Here is an 18,981-nt window from a genome sequence, read left to right as displayed (position 1 = left end):
TATTATGCTTATTTAAGTCGAAGTAATAGTGATGTTGGACTAAATATCAAGACGGAGTTATTGGATTTTGTACCATAATTAGGGTTTGGACAAAATACCGATACTTGTGAACATTGGACTATTGACTATTAATAGGTGGGGGTATTGTCTAATTAAATGACAACTCATTGGAAACTGTCGAACCTATCTTCAAATTAGTTAATCTAATAATTATTAAAATGATTACGAATGTCCTATTTAGTGACGTTTATACGATATCGTTTACAATCATTTAATTAATCAATTGGATTGGGTAATTTATTATTCATTATGGCCAAGTGAATAAATTAATGTATCATGGACTAAGTAAAACGGGGGTGGATTACATACAAGGATAATTGGTGTAATTGTTAACAAAGTATTAAGACCTTGATTATACGAAGTCGATAACTTGGTGTAATTATTAACAAAGTATTAAAACCTTGTTACAGTTCGAATCTCTAATTAGTTGGAATATTTGACTTCGGGAATAAGGTTAATTTGACGAGCATTTTATAATTATGACCGATGGACTATTATGGGCAAAACCCAGATAGGTATCAAATAAGCCAGGACAAAGGACAATTGACCCAGAGTAAAAAATTAAAATAAAAACGTCAAACATCATGGTTACGGAAGTTTAAATAAGCATAATTCTTTTATTGTATTTCTCAACGTACTTTTATTTACTGTCATTTTATTATTCGCAATGTTATATATCGTCATTTAAATATTGTTATTTATTTTACGCACTTTAATTATTGTCATTTACCTTTACGCTTAAAATATAAAATCGACAAACCGGGCATTAAACTGTAAAACCCCCTTATATAATAATAACACTTATGTGTGTGTGTGTGTGTGTGTGTGTGTGTATATAATCAAGAGTGAAGCACTTTTGGGTGGGGGGGGAAGTAATTTTTTTTTCGTTTTTTGAAAAAACTTTGTTCACGAACATTATAGATTAGATGAAAATATGAACATTTAAAAGATGAATGTCATTATTTTGTCGGGAAAACGCTCAAAGAAAAAAATAAAAACATTCAATGCATTGAATGTTTTGCTGCTGAGTTTTTTTAAGGGGTTAGAAATTAGGGTTTAGAAATTAAGGGGTTATAAATTAGGGTTTAGCTATTAGGGTTTAGAAATTAGGGTTTTGGGATTAAAATTAGGGTTTAGGGTTTAGAAATTAGGATTTAGATTGAATATTTTAACACGAACGGTTTAGAGTTTAGGGTTTAGGGTTTGGGGTTTTGGGTTGAGGGTTTACTCCGTAAACCCTCAACCCAAAACCCTAATCCCTAAACTCTAAATCGGGCTAAATTCGAAAAAAAAAAACACTTCACACAAGATGAAAACAAAACGATGCAAGTAAACTCAGCAGCAAAACATTCAATGCATTGAATGTTTTAATTTTTTTATTCGAGCATTTGCCCGCCAAAATAATGACATTCATCACAAAGTGTCTTTTTTAAATGTTCATATTTTCATTTAATCTATAATGTTCGTGAACAAAGATTTTTCAAAAAACGAAAAAATAAAAAAAAATCATTTGCTTCCCCCTTCTCCCTAAAAAGTGCTTCCCTCTTGATTATGACTATATATATATATATATATATATATATATATATATATATATATATATATATATATATATATATATAGTTGTTAAAAATATGGTACGTAATCACTAGCTCCCTGTGGAACGAACCGGACTTACTAAAAACTACACTACTCTACGATTAGGTACACTGCCTATAGTGTTGTAGCAAGGTTTAGGTATATCACATTCTATATAAATAAACAAAACTTGTGTAAATCGTATAATATATCGTCGTATTTCGCATTAAACTATAATAGTATTTCGTACACCTCCGCTGACACATCATGGATATTACCCGTCAGGGGTGTTATATATCCACGACCCGCCCGTACCCTCAACAGGTACAAAAGTTTATCTGTCTTATACCCGCGGGTAAAAGTTTTTGTTTTATCTACCTATCACAAATATGAATACGCGAGTTACGGGTTTTTCGCCCTCATCCCTATTTAAAAAACTAAAAGGAGTAAATATAACATAAACGCTTTTTTTAAAGGACTATTTATGTAATTTTATCCAACATCTGAAATACAGGAATTTATGACATAAAAAAACCCTAAACCCCAAAAGCTTATCGAACAAATTAATCCAAACAAACAGGTAAATCTTGTATTATCATTTCCAATCAATTAATTAATTTAAATATACACATACGTTCGATCAAAATGGCGTTCAGATCGAAGGAAATGGTGAAGAAGATAATGAAAAATATCGGCGGCGAAAAGAATTTGAATCCAGGAGTGAAAGAATCGTTGAAAAAATGTTTGCCGGAAAGTAAGGTGGTGATGGGTAGAGCTCACCGTGGAATCTTCGCCGGCCGGCATATTCAGTTTGGAAATTCAGTCAGTGAGAAAGGTGGAAACAAGTAAGTACACACAATCTCCCAATTTTTATTTTAACTGATTCTTGATTCTTTTATAATTGAATGATTAGAATTAGATAGATTGATATGTGGGCATTAAGGTAGCATCATATTATCAATATACGGAGTAGTTTATAATACTTTGATGTTTTTATGAATCCTTTTTCAAGATGTATCATTATATGGTCAGTGTATGTTATAAGGTAATTTATGGAAGTTTGAATCTTAGTTTGTGTGATGTGCTTAAGTGCTTTTTTTCTAGTTTGGTATTTGAATATCGCGCGTAAAGTGATCAACTTTGGTTGAATTAGGTGATAAGTTATTTTGCAGTATGCTTAACCAAGAGACATGTTACATCTTAGATGATTAAAAGCGTTCGACCTGCGAATTAAAGTCACAACTTTGAGCTCTAAATTAAATCTTTTTAATATGTTTATTGAAGATAGGGTAATACTTGTAGGAGACTGATAATCTTGATTACAAAGGAAGCAGGGGGTTAACAACAGGATACACATAAAGTATGCTAGTTATTTGAAAGTAATTTAATCTAAAATGACTTGAGTTTTATTTTTGTAGCTGAACAAGATATAATGGGTACATGGTAATCATTGTTAAATAGTTATCTGATTCTTTAAAATTTGATAATCATTAGTCGAATAGTAATCTTGAATGGTACAAAACTTAGCGTCCACCAGTACAAATTGTTATTTCTATTAAACCACTGCCTTATAGAGTTATAGGTGAGGGGAAACATAAATCGGCTGCTAGAGAATATTACATTATCTTTATTAAAGAAACTCGTTCAACATGAGCATTCTCAACCAGAGACATAAGCTGCTTATGCTGGTCAACTTGTTTCCTTTGCCCTTTTGAAGTGATACACACGATTTTGATCCTTTTCTAATTGTGTGCACATTCCCAAACGACTAGCAAACGTGTGGCCAGTAACATTCTGAATGTAAACTGTCTCGAAGATGCTGTTGTGCTTTTATCTGTTTTTTAGGACTCCAACACGACCCGTGTTTAGGCCACCAGTCAACATGATGAAATTGTCAACAGTAACCTTGATGAAACTGACAACCTTGTTCCCGTCCAAGTCTAATTTGATGGTGTCACTAGCTTTCATCAGATGATTTGGGTAATGAATGCCACGTAAGTGTTGGATGAATGGAATCCTATTTTTGTTTATTATTTCATATGTAACTCATTTTTTCAAATAAATACTCCGTACTTGTTTAGTTTGAAATTAGATGGGGAAAGTCAAAAGTGTTCTGATAACCTGCCCGGTCCCATACAAAATGTTACCCTTTTGATTCGTTAGCCAAACTGCCTGAAATGCCCATATTTTCACCTCTACTATTGCATAAGAATGTCATGTAGGTTAGATGAGGATAAAAAAGAAATTTATTATGTTTTGATTTAAAGTGAAGTGAACAGTGAAATATTATGTTTATTAGTGACTGCTTATGATCGTTTTTGATATGTCTATCATGTAAACTTCTAAAGTACGGAGTACTAGCTAAAGATGCTCTATAAAATCATGTAAATATATTGACTACATTAGGATACGTAATTTCTATGTATGATAATCATTAGGTTTTGTTCTCACTATCAGTAAGATACACACACATAGTTTTGTAAGTAATTAAAAGATACATTCAAATTAAATAATATTTTCTGCATTCGTTAGAATATAACACAATTACTTTGTCCATGTGGTTAGATTTCTGTGCGTGGTACTTAAATTATCATCTATATAATGATCTTGATTAACCAGATGCTAGATGCTTGTTTATGATACACTATTTCTTGTACACTAAGACCTATTTTTAACCATGACGCTGAGGTGTAGTCAGATTTGCACTTTTTGGTGAAAAAGTTAGTTTTTGACTGTGACGTGGTAATGTGATGAAGTGAAGTTAAATAAAGGTGAGTGTTAAATTTGAGTGAGTGAAAAGGTATTGGGTGATGTGTTAAAATATGATTGGAAGTTGGGTGGGAAAAAATAAATTAAATATTATATATAAATGTGTGCTGAGTTATAATTGGCTGAAAAAACCTCACTCCCAAATTTGTTTTCATGACAACCGTGACTAACGCCTACCGGCGTCAGAATCTCACGCCGGGTTAACCGTCTTCACCTTCTGTCAAAATTGCCAGCATGGCTAACGCCATGAATCTGACGCTGTGTTGGTACTGGTCTAACTATTTTATATATAAAAATACGAAAAGAACACTTCTCTGTTTGGATTTAAATCTTTAGTGTTTGGATTTAAATCTTTAGTTTTGTAATGTAAACCATGATATGAACATTAACCTATATAAATCGAGTTATTATATTGATGTAACAGGACTCGGAGGAACTGGAAGCCTAACGTACAGGAAAAGAGGCTATTCAGTTATATACTCGACCGACACATTCGAGTCAAAGTAACAACACACGCACTTCGTTGTATAGACAAAGCAGGTGGAATCGATGAGTATCTTCTTAAGACACCGTACAAGAAAATGGACACAGAAATGGGGCTTTTATGGAAATCCAAAATCGAGAAAATGTATCAAGAGCTAGGAAACATGGACGTCCTTTTCTTCCCACAAGAGGAAGAAACCAAACTTGCAGAGGAATTTAAAGAAATGAGAATCGAGCAACGTGTTGCTCGTAGGGATGCTAGAAGACACGTGTATGGTTGGTCTTCAAAAGTCAAACAAATCGAAGATGGGAGTGAAGATGCTGAAGCAACGAATAATAATGAGCAACTCGTTGCTAATTTTTAATCATATGTTTCAGATTTAAGATTTTCTGTTAAGATATTATCAAGGTAATAAGCTTTTGTATCAATGGCGGTCCGTTTTGTGATGTTGAACGGGTATTTTATTTTTTTGAACATGGTAGTTAGTTAATTTCAGTTATTGACACTTATCGGTCTGGATCTGGCTCTTATATGATGAAAATCTAGGAAGACACATGCTTTATACATAAGTGTTTGGGTATAACAAAATGTTGAGATTGGAATCTACTCATGTTTGTTCATGATGTGAAAGGAATTGATGGAAGGAGTGTGTACTTTAATCTAATCAGCACCTCTTTTTTTACCTAGTTTTTTCTATTTAGTTCAAAGGTAACTAACAAACACGACAGGTTTGTGAAGTGTGACAATCACTCTCATATTAAGGCATAAAGAAGCGTGGTTCAGTTAGACCACCCCTTATGCTTAGTTACCCGCCCATTACCCGCTCATTACCCGTAACTAACCATAGGCACCACTTAATTACCCGCGTTAGTTACCCGCTTTCACCATAGATTTAACGGAAGAGTTATAGGAATTGCGGGTCCCAGTGCTTTTTATTGTTGGACTTGATGCTTTATTGCTTGTACGTTGTATATTAAGAGGAGTATTGTTTTAGCCATGATAGGGAGTGTTTAGTTATGAGTTAGTTATAGGATATTGGTGTTGATGTGGCGCTGATGTGGAAGGTTAAGAGGATGAATAGTTTAGTTACGATAGGGAGTGGCCTCACTATAGTTCATTACCCGTTCATTACCCGTCATTACCCGTAACTAACCATAGGCACGAGATAGTTACCCGCTTTAGTTACCCGCATCTACCATCAATTTAACGGAAGTTTTAAGTTTAGTTATAGGAATTGTGGGTCCAGTGGCTTTTTATAGTTGGACTTGATGCTTTATTGCTTGTACGTTGTATATTAAGAGGAGTATTGTTTTAGCCATGATAGGGAGTGTTTAGTTATGAGTTAGTTATAGGATATTGTTGTTGATGTGGCACTGATGTGGAAGGTTAAGAGGATGAATAGTTTAGTTACGATAGGGAGTGGCCTTAGACAGTTGTGTAGTAAAACCACTCCCTATAGTTCATTACCTGCTCATTACCCGTTCATTACCCGTCATTATCCGTAACTAACCATAGGCACGAGCTAGTTACCCGCTTTAGTTACCCGCATCTACCATCAATTTAACGGAAGTTTTAAGTTTAGTTATAGGAATTGTGGGTCCAGTTGCTTTTTATTGTTGGACTTGATATTTTATTTCTTGTACGTTGTATATTAAGAGGAGTATTGTTTAAGCCATGATAGGGAGTGTTTAGTTATGAGTTAGTTATAGGATATTGGTATTGACGTGGCGCTGATATGGAATGTTAAGAGGATGAATAGTTTAGTTACGATAGGGAGTGGCCTAACCATTGCTTACACAGGGTGATCACCCTTTTTTTTGGTCTCATTAACCCTGTAGTGAGGTGTGATGGCTTCACAATTTTAGAGCGTGATTAAGGTTTTCACCCTCTCCATCATGAGCTTCGTGATTATTTTATTATCACTTTTTACCATTTTTTTCAACTAACTCCCAATCTTAGTTTGACATTACCCATAGAATAATTTGTATCATTCTATTGCTAGCTTGGCCGGACCAGTAACCCTACAAGTCTCAATCTTTATATATATATATATATATATATATATATATATATATATATATATATATATATATATAGATAAAAGTTTAAATGAGAACCAAGAAAAAAGAAAGAACTGGAAGAACCAAAATATATGAGGGTAAACATGTAAATTATATATATATATATATATACTGATTTTCGTTTCTGTAAAATTCAAATTAGAACTAGCGGTTACAAACCCAAATTTTAGGAATGCAGTTATTTATCATTAAGATCGCCACCATGTTCACCCATTTCACAATTCACCAATTTTCTTCAGGAACATCTTCACAACCAACAAGTAAATTCTTCATTGATGATTATTATTATTGTTGTGTATTAATTCCAAATCTCTAACGTGGGTGATTTTCATAATAAAAGTGTGTTGAATAAATTAAAAATGAAGTGGAGTAAGTGACATCTTAGGGCTACATGATAGTTCTTATTAGTATTTATATTATCTTGTGAATACATCAGTCATTATTTTTTCAGTATCCAAATGACGATGTTTTTATGTAACCAACATCTTTGATTGATACATTTTGACTGTATGCTTTTTTAGATTATTAATGATTTGTTTTTTGTTTAGGTGCATGATTAGATTGTTGTTCAAATTACTATGTTCTACATGTATAAATAATGTGAACTTCTATTAATATCATTACTTTCCACAGATATCCTTTTGACATGATGTAACGAGTCACTTATGTAGTTTTGTATCTCTATGGGTCAGAGTATATAAAGCATTTAATATTTGGGACTACAATATAAGTTATGGGTCAGTATATTCATTGTTTTGCTGACATGGTTATTTTACGCAATTACATGCCTCAGTATTTTCTACATTACTATTACATCCTTTGTGGAGTTGCTTGATGTTGCTGATGTAGTGAACTTCTAAAACCAGTTTATAATTCAGTTCTAACAATGGGTCAAATTGTCCACTTATTATCTTGTTTGATTTTGAGTTTGAGTTATTTGTGTCGCTAAAATGAAATAATTTGTTTGGGTCAAATTGGTCACATTATATCTAGATTTGCTGATGTATTGAAATGGATGACACAAGTTTATTATATTAAGTTTTATGAATGGGTTAAATTGTTCACTTTTATCTTGTTTGGATTTGAATTGTAATTTGTGTCTGAAATGACCGATTTGTTTGGGTTCGATTGTCCACTTTTGTATAATGTATAAGATTATTGTTTACTTTTAATTTGTTTCTATGCAAATATCAAGTTTTTAACTGATGTAACTACATTTATTGATTATGATTATTGTATATTTTTACTTCAAATTTTTTTCAATGTTTACACTAGAATATACAGATACGCATTAGCTTGTTCACATGAAAAACCAAATTATTCATTATGCTTCATAATCTATCGGAATGATATACGGTGTATAAGTAAAATAAATGAATAACATATGATACAATAGTAACATCTTCAAGCTATACAAAGCTTTTGGTGTTGATCAAGTAGAAATAGATGGCATTGTTGAAACATCTTCATCCATAGTCTCTGAATCAAGCTCTATCTTTGTAACACCATCTACTGCCCTACACTCAAGCTTGTCATTAATTTATTTCTTTTTTACTTCTACACTTAATTTCACTTTCCTTCATTCTAGCTACAGTAATAACAACATCGTCATCTTCAAGACATGCTGAACGTTCTCCGTTGCTTTTTTCATTTCATGTGTTCAACTCCATACCTACAATATAGTCATCCACATAAGTTAACAACCATCGCACATAATGGGTAACCATCAGATGTACAATTGTGAACATATGTCACAATGTGTAACAATATGTTAACTACCTACACATGTTAATCTCAAAACTGTATTAGTGTTCACAAACAACACAACTTACCTGAAGTGAAAATAAGAATGTCATCATGTTACCAAAAAAGAAAATAAGACCAAACAATATTTCGGTTGTTTAATACATCCAACCGTAGACAACAACCACACATCTTAACAAAAGTACTAACATTAACAGCACACACTATTTCACAAGTTCACAAGTTCACAAGTTGACTCAATGTTAACAAATAACCTTTATTGCATTACAAAAGTACTAATAAAACTATAAATTTTTTGGATGTGCTTGTTAACATAATAAACAAACATGTTAAATCCTTAAAGTTTTAGCTTCCCAACAGAATCTTATTCTTAACATCTAAACTCCATAACATAAGTAACTTGTTGAACTCAATAACATAATTACATTCACATATAACACAAATGTTAACAACACCATCAAATGTTCAATTGTGCACATATAAACGTTACCGTCACAAGTGTTTTAATATCAACAAACAACACATATAAACTCATTCGCACAATGTTAACAAATATCATACATGTGAACAACGTAAATAATCAAAACGTTAACAACAACACCACCAAATGTTCAATTGTGCACATCTATAACCACATGTACTTTCTTAAACAACTCAACATGTTCACCATACACTACTGAGCATCACAATTTAAATGATAATGTCATATACCTTTTACTTTTTATGAATATACTACAATTCTTAAGAACTAAACTAAAGTTCATAATTCAACAACTTAACACGTTCAGACTATACTAGTTAACATGTTCACACAGTGTTTACATGTATAATCATAAACAAAATAACATGTTAACATGTATAATAACATGTTAAAATGTAAAATAACATATAATAACATGTTAAAATGTAAAATAACAAAATAACATGTTAACATAAACATAAGCATAATACAGTAGTATCATGTTAGTGTTATAATAATAATAATAATATAGATATGGATAGTCAATTTTGGTGTATACATATAGTCAATTTTGGTACACAAAGTATGTATTTTTATATTGAGATTTTAGGCTATAAATACTCATGAATGCAAGCATTAAACTTGCACCATTTCTCACACTTACAAAGTGTTTCTTTCTTTCTCTCCATTATCATCTTTGTTCTTACACTTCATTATTAGTATTCTAAATCAAGAATCAAATCACTAAAGGTAGTTATAAGCCTACTGAATTATAACATCAAGAATCAAACCACTAAAGGTAGTTATAAGCCTACTGAATTATAACATCAAGAATCAAACCACTAAAGGTAGTTATAAGCCTACTGAATTATAACACGTTATCAGCACGATAATCTTAATACTAAATATGGTTGGCTCTGCCACCAAAATGATATATGGTCGGTTATACCACCAAAATGATATATGGTCGGTTATACCACCAAAATGATATATGGTCGGTTATACCACCAGAATGATATAGGTCGGTTATACCACCTGAAAAAATATATGGTCGACACTGTCGCCAAATTTTCATTTATGTTTACTAATATTTATATTTTTGTTATATAACATTTATTTATGATTGCTTACACATGGTCGACACTGTCACCTACTTATCATTTATGTTATATTAAATTTATGTTTAATGTTTATATACTTATGAATATAAATTGACTCTAATTTATCATGATGTTTGTTTTAATTTTTGATAATAGAAAATGTCGAATCTGGAAAAGCTTAAATTTACTCCTTTAGAATCAACTGGAAACAACTACATGCCATGGGTTATAAAAGTAAAAATGCATCTTAAATCAATGGGCATTCTTGAAACCATAAATGAAAACAACACTTGTTCTGAAAAAGAACAAGCTACGGCATGTTGCTTTATTCATCAACATATTGATGAATGCTTACAAAATAATTATGTGACTGTAGAAGATCCCCATGTTTTATGGGAAGGTCTCAAAAGCAGATTCAATAATCAAAGAGAAATTTTACTTCCAGCTGCAATGGAACAATGGAGAACATTAAGGTTCCAAGACTTTAAGAAAGTAAATGAATACAGCTCAGCTCTGTATAATACATGTTCACAACTTAAATTCTGTGGACATGAAATTAGTGATGCAGACATGATGGAGAAAACTTTCTCCACAATGAATGCTGCAAACATCACAGTGCAAAGAAATTTGAGAATGCTAAAGTTCAAAACATATCCTGAACTTAATTCATATCTCTTAGTTGCAGAGCAAAATGATGAGCTATTAATGAAAAATCAGCAATCCCGTCCTACTGGTACACTTGCAATCCCTGAAGCAAATACTGCAAATAATTATAAACAGGGACAAGGACGCGGGCAAGGTCGTGGTTATAATAACCATCACCATCATCATGCCAAAAGCCATAACTATGGTAGAAACCATCCTTATGGTAATGGTAATGGGCGTGGACGTGGTCGTGGTCGTGGCCGTGGTGGTCAAAGAAATAGTAATCCACGAAAATATAAATATCAACCACAAAACAAGCCCATTAAACAAGATGTTGAAGAAAATTCTTCTAAAAATTCTGAAGAATCTTGCTACAGATGTGGTAGAATGGGCCACTGGGCTAATACTTGCCGAACATCTAAACATCTTGTTAAGATGTATCAGGATTCGCTGAAAGGTAAAGAAAAGGAAGTAAATTTTGTGGATAATATTGATCCAACAGTCACTGAGAAACCATCTGATTTATATGAAGATTTCTTGAATGTTTAAGTTGTGTGTCTTTTGAAAAATAAACGATTTAATATCGTCTGTCTTTGTCATTATGTTTGCTAAATGTTTCAGTACTATCTATTTGCGTTTAAAATATTGTGTAATATTAATGTACTCACTATTTATTTCTTATATATGAAGTTCAATATGAATTTTGCTGGAATACAACATCAATCAAGTGGTGGAGATCTCTGTATAGCAGACAGTGGAACTACACACACTATACTTAAATCCGAGAAATATTTTATTGATCTAAAACCAACGGAAGGAACTATACATACAATATCAGGACCTGCTAACTTGATAAAAGGGATAGGAAAGGCAAATTTCATACTACCAAATGGTACAAAATTTTTAATAAATGATGCCTTATTTTCTCCCAAGTCAAGCAGAAATTTATTGAGTTTCTCCGACATATACCTTAACGGGTATGATTATCAGTCAGTGACAACAGAAAATGAGAAATATTTAAGTATCACTGACAAGAGTCATGTGGTTGAAAAACTGCCAAGACTTAGTTCTGGATTACATTATACACATATAAATGTACCAGAAATACATATGGTAGTTAACGAAAAATATATTGATCCTGGTGTATTCAGTTTATGGCATAACAGATTAGGCCATCCAGGATCAACAATGATGAAAAGGATTATTGAATGTACTCATGGACATCCACTAAAGGATAGAAAAATCCATCATGATACAATGGTTCCATGTACATCTTGCTCTCTTGGAAAATTGATAACTAGACCCTCACCACTTAAGGTTGAGAAAGAATCACCAATGTTTCTTGAAAGAATTCAAGGTGATATATGTGGACCAATTCATCCACCATGTGGACCATTTAGATATTTCATGGTTCTAATAGACGCATCTAGCAGATGGTCTCATGTTTGTCTGTTATCAAGCCGTAATGTGGCATTTGCAAAATTTCTTGCCCAAATTATTAAATTGAGAGCTCATTTTCCTGATTACACCATTAAAAGGGTGAGACTTGATAATGCTGGTGAATTTACATCTCAAGCATTTAATGACTATTGCATGTCTATAGGAATTGTTGTTGAACATTATGTTGCTCATGTGCATACACAAAATGGTTTAGCCGAGTCATTGATTAAACGTTTACAGTTAATCGCTAGACCATTGATAATGAGAACAAAACTCCCTGTATCTATATGGGGTCATGCAATTTTACATGCTGCTGCATTGATTCGCATCAGACCAAGTGCAAGTCATAAATATTCCCCCCTACAACTTGCTTTTGGTCAAGAGCCAAATATTTCCCATCTTAGAACATTTGGTTGTGCAGTGTATGTTCCAATTGCGACACCACAACGTACAAAAATGGGTCCTCAAAGGAGGTTGGGAATATATGTTGGATATGAAACATCTTCAATATTAAGGTATATTGAACCTATGACAGGTGACGTTTTTACAGCACGTTTTGCTGATTGTCATTTTAATGAAACATTGTTCCCTAGATTAGGGGGAGAAATGAAAAATAAAGAAAATGATGTTTCATGGTGTGAACCTCAATTAAAGTATCTTGATCCTCGCACAAAAGAATGCGAGACAGAAGTTCAAAAGATAATGCATATACAAGAACTTGCAAATCAATTGCCTGATGCATTTACAGATACAAAAACGGTGACAAAATCATATATACCAGCAGTAAATACTCCAGCTCGAATTGAAATTCCAAAAGCTGGCAATAACGTCACTCATGAATCTTTGCCACGTCAGAAACGTGGAAGACCAATCGGTTCAAAGGATAAAAATCCTCGAAAAAGAAAATCAGCTGATAATGAAGTAAAAGAAAGTGTTCAAGAAGAACCACAAATCAGTACTCCTACTGCAGGGGAGATTGATGATGTCAATACAGAAATTGCAATCAATTATGCATATTCAAAAATATTATGGAACCGAAATGAAATGAAAAATCTTGATGAGAAATTTTCATTTAATGTTGCATATGACATCATGAATAATGATGATGATCCAGAACCAACATCTATGGTTGAATGTCAAAATAGACATGATTGGGCTCAATGGAAAGAAGCAATACGAGCTGAATTAGAATCACTCAATAAAAGAAAAGTTTTCGGATCCATCATTCTCACTCCTAAAGATGTGAAACCTGTAGGATACAGATGGATTTTTGTCCGAAAAAGAAATGAGAAAAATGAAGTTACAAGGTATAAAGCTAGACTTGTAGCTCAAGGTTTTTCTCAAAGACCGGGAATTGATTATGAAGAAACTTATTCTCCTGTTATGGATGCAATTACTTTTAGGTACTTAATCAGTCTGGCAGTTTCTAAAAATTTAGAAATGCATCTCATGGATGTTGTGACTGCTTATCTATATGGATCACTTGATAGTGATATATATATGAAGATACCTGAAGGATTTAAGGTACCAGAAGCATCAAATGCAAAACCCAAAGAAATGTATTCGATTAAATTACAAAGATCTTTATATGGGTTAAAACAATCGGGACGTATGTGGTATAACCGATTAAGTGATTACTTGATAAGCAAAGGGTATACAAATAATCTTACTTGCCCTTGTGTTTTCATTAAGAAAACAACATCCGGATATGTGATCATAGCTGTTTATGTTGATGATCTTAACATCATAGGTACAAATAAAGAGATCCATGAAGCCATTCAACTTCTAAAGAAAGAATTTGAAATGAAAGATCTCGGAAAAACCAAGTATTGCCTTGGTTTACAAATTGAGCATATGCCTAATGGTTTACTTGTACATCAAACAACATATACTGAAAAGATTTTGAAACGTTTCAATATGGACAAGGCAAAACCATTAAGTACTCCTATGGTTGTTAGATCACTCAATGTTGAAGCTGATCCATTTCGTCCATGTGAAGATCAAGAAGACATTCTTGGACCAGAAGTACCATATCTTAGTGCAATTGGAGCTCTTATGTATCTTACAAATTGTACAAGACCTGACATTTCTTTTGCAGTTAATTTGTTGGCAAGGTTCAGCTCTGCTCCTACCAAAAGACACTGGAATGGGATCAAACACATATTTCGATACCTTCGAGGAACTACTGATTTAGGATTATTTTATTCTAACGAATCAAAACAAGATTTGGTTGGTTATGCAGATGCAGGTTATTTATCTGATCCACATAAAGCTAAATCTCAAACTGGATATGTATTCCTAAATGGAGGTACTGCAATATCATGGCGTTCTCAAAAACAAACACTTGTTGCTACATCGTCAAATCATGCCGAAGTGATTGCATTACATGAAGCTACTCGAGAATGTTTTTGGTTGAGATCAATGACACAACTCATTACTGATTCTTGTGGACTAGAACGCGATAAAAGTCCAACAACTATCTATGAAGATAATGCAGCTTGCATAGCACAGATGAAAGAAGGGTATATCAAAAGTGACCGAACAAAACACATACCACCTAGATTCTTCTCATACACTCAAAATCTCATTAAGGACAACCAGATTGAAATGAGATATGTGCAATCTAGCAAAAACTCTGCTGATCTTTTCACGAAAGCACTTCCAACTGCTATTTTCAGAACACACGTTCATAACATTGGCATGAGACATGTTCAAAAGATGTAACAGCTGAAGCGATGTCTACTTGAGGGGGAGTCAACTCCATGCTGCACTCTTTTTCCCTTAGCTAAAGGTTTTTCCCACTGGGTTTTCTTTAGCAAGGTTTTTAACGAGGCAGTAATTTATAGTTGATCTTCAACAAAATAAAATTGCTATCCAAGGGGGAGTGTTATAATAATAATAATAATATAGATATGGATAGTCAATTTTGGTGTATACATATAGTCAATTTTGGTACACAAAGTATGTATTTTTATATTGAGATTTTAGGCTATAAATACTCATGAATGCAAGCATTAAACTTGCACCATTTCTCACACTTACAAAGTGTTTCTTTCTTTCTCTCCATTATCATCTTTGTTCTTACACTTCATTATTAGTATTCTAAATCAAGAATCAAATCACTAAAGGTAGTTATAAGCCTACTGAATTATAACATCAAGAATCAAACCACTAAAGGTAGTTATAAGCCTACTGAATTATAACATCAAGAATCAAACCACTAAAGGTAGTTATAAGCCTACTGAATTATAACAGTTAGCATTTATAATCATATACATGTTAACATGGTTGGCAGTGGCGACTTTAGGTTAAGACCCGCGGGGTCCCGTGACACCACTAGTTTTTCGAAATTTATCACAAATTTTTTATTTTTTATGTATAGTACACCACTAAATATAATAATGGAACTCCATAAATTTTTAGAGATTATAGTTTAATGGTTTGGACTACTAAAGTGTTTGAAATTAACCCACTTATGTTATCATTTTATACTATGAGTCATTAAATATATTAGATATAAAAATAAATAAACCCTTATCCAATTCCAATTCTAATTTTTTTTACTTCCTTCTACATCACAATTTCTTACGGTTTATCTTTAATCCTTCATCCTAGGGATGTCAATGGATCAGATATGAATCGGGTCAGGGCGTGAAGCCATATCCATATCCATTTAATTTTTGTTCATCCATATTCATATTCAGATCCATTTAAATTTAGTTCATCAATCTATATCCATTTTCAATAGGTTAAGAGGGTTTATGGATATCCATTGGATATTTAAGATATCTTACAATATTTTCAAATATATAAAGAAAATAAAAATGTAATATAACATGATATAATTTACAATTCTTCCATCAGAATGTGTAATATTTATCTAAGAATGAATATAATTTGTTAAATACTATCATATATTATGACAAATTATGTGTAATTTTTATTTTATGTTGAGATATACATGTTTTATTGTGAATACTTATAGTAAATTCATTATATGGTTGCAAGTAAAATGTATGTGTAATGGTAAATATATTTGTAATAGTTATTGTATACGAATCCCTAATCTCATCACTCATAACTATCTAACTTATTCTTTTTTTAAAGTCGGGGAAAATTGCAATTTTACAGCTAATGTTAATGTTATGCGATTCATATTGATAATAGGTTATAAATTGCAAATTAAAATTGCTATTGTAAAATTGTTACAGTATATGTCATTAGCTAAAATAAAATTTTAAAATTGCTGCTGTATAGGCCATTGCTACTTTAAAATTCCTACTGTGAAATTGCTACCGTATGTGCCATTAATTGCTACTGCATATTAACAACCTTATATTTTGCAAGTATTATTCAATTTTATGTTTGTGTTTTGGGTGCGACCCGACCCGACTTGACCCGACACATTCAATATTTTGTGCAAGAAAGTTATCAAATAAATTTTGGGACCCCATTGAGTTTTGATCATAGAATCGCCACTGATGGTTGGTCAATAAACATGTGTACATAACTAAATAACTGATCATATTTAGACTACACAAGTTAACATATTAACACAGTGTTTACATCATAAGATAAAAGGTCAAAATCTTAATGTTATACTGTTTAGAACACTATTCAAATCTTAACAACTAAACTCTAAAACTCAACTAAACATCAAAACATGTTCAACATACACAAGTTATCATACGCACACAACAAGACTAAAAAGTATAATTATAGAACAAAATAACTTCAAACTACACAAATTCTGAGATTCGATCAAAAAAAATAAAATGAAAACAGCTTAATATTCATACTCACCACTTTTAGATATAACTCATGGAATAAATTACTATTGTCAGCGAATTTTCATACCTGATTCAGTATGTTTAATTTTGGAGTTTTCCTCTGCAGCATCCATGAAATACTCAATGTCAAAAAAAAAAAAAAAAAAAAAAAAAAAACAATTGAAATTAATAGAATGATAATTAAAAGTTATCAATTGAACAAATTGTACCTTGATGATTTAGCGATTGTAACACTTTTTTCCCTTTGAAATGAACAATCTTTGAATGCTTACAATGCAGATGTGCGAAATTAAAATGTTGTTTTCGAATTTAAAGAGGCTTATTTTAAAATCCATCAACTCAGGATCCATATTTAGGCAAGAAATTCGGGATTTAATTTTTAATCCATTCAAAAAACTAAATTGTATCATGATTAATTTGAACTGGAAACCGCAACCCTAATTTTTCTCAACTCCTCCTACGGTTATGTTTAAGTTATACACTAATAACATGCTCCGACTTTTTTTTAGTTTCCAAAACTACCCTTATTAGTGTTGATTTAATATTTTTAAAATAATATATATTAGATTTAATCTCATCCATCAATCAATCAATCTAATAAAATTAATGACTTAAACTGGTTCTTCCAGTTCTTCCTTTTTTCTTGATTCTCAATTGAACCCACCTCTCTCTCTCTCTCTCTATATATATATATATATATATATATATATATATATATATATATATATATATATATATATATATATATATATATATATATATATTATTAAATTAACAATCAATAAATCGTAACACCACAACATCACCCAAAATGGCCATTCAGCTAATCGTAAATCGCAAATCGCCAAATGGTCATTTTGATGTGCGTCTAGCCTACAAATGAGAAGCTAATACGGGTCGCAAACCAGATGCAAATCTCAAAATATCACTTGCGATTCGATAGTGTTCTCGTAATTCTTTTGGGCGAAAAAGCATATCTCGATTTAAAAGATAGCATTTGGGCGATTTGCCCATAAATCAATTCATATAGTTTTGATACGTGACTTGCAAAAATCCTATAAACTCATATTTGAGCAGCACCAAAAAAATAATGCCAGACCACATAATAATTAAACAAAATATTGCTGCTGCTGCTGCTGCTACTACTACTATTATTATTAGTAATAATATATAATATTAATTATTTTTTTTGTAAGCGACGAAACCCTCCTATAAACGAGCACATTGGCTCCTCATAGAAGGTAAAACCTCGGGTAATCAAGCCCCCCGAGCGCGAGACCTGGTACCAGGTGAATTGCGCATTATGCGCACCCTCTAGTCACACTCCCTTTTTGAACAATTTGGCATAGCCAATGATTGAACTCGGGTGGTGTGCTCCATTTGGCAACTCGGTGGCCACTCAAGCAAGCCTGAGTGGTTTAATATTAATTTAATTATTGAAAGAATATCAATTATTATTACGGAGTATTATTATTACTAGCCTTTAAGAGCCCGTACGTTGCACGGCGACTCTTAATCAAAATGTAATATAAGTCATAACCTAACAATATTCAACTTATGTGCCCGCAAAGTAAGCCCGAGAGTCATTTTGACACTTTTTACTGTGTATGACATAAAAATTGATTGATGCCTCAAATCATTATCCAATGCACACGAGTGTCCAAAAATCACTCAACAGTTCCAAAAACATATTTTAGACGTGTTGGTAATTTTAAATGTCGGGTATTTGGATTAAAATCTTCCAAGAATTCGATTATGTTAACCCGATTAAGATTGTTCAACTCAGATTCCATATCAAAATGAAAAAAAT

At 32.3% G+C, this 18,981-nt stretch overlaps 1 protein-coding gene across 1 annotated transcript; it reads left to right on the top strand.

Annotated features, from left to right (window-relative positions):
• The first annotated feature begins 2,192 nt into the window (after positions 1-2,192).
• On the top strand, positions 2,193-5,502 carry LOC139844373 (uncharacterized). Its single transcript, XM_071834593.1, has 2 exons — positions 2,193-2,483; positions 4,832-5,502. The coding sequence occupies exons 1-2, from the start codon at positions 2,284-2,286 to the stop codon at positions 5,253-5,255; spliced, it is 624 nt and encodes a 207-aa protein (XP_071690694.1). The 5' UTR covers positions 2,193-2,283; the 3' UTR covers positions 5,256-5,502.
• Positions 5,503-18,981: the final 13,479 nt, after the last annotated feature.

This window comes from Rutidosis leptorrhynchoides, chromosome 4 (genome assembly GCF_046630445.1).
Source record: "Rutidosis leptorrhynchoides isolate AG116_Rl617_1_P2 chromosome 4, CSIRO_AGI_Rlap_v1, whole genome shotgun sequence".
Taxonomy (NCBI): domain Eukaryota; kingdom Viridiplantae; phylum Streptophyta; class Magnoliopsida; order Asterales; family Asteraceae; genus Rutidosis; species Rutidosis leptorrhynchoides.
This window is presented reverse-complemented; position numbering and strand designations above follow the sequence as displayed.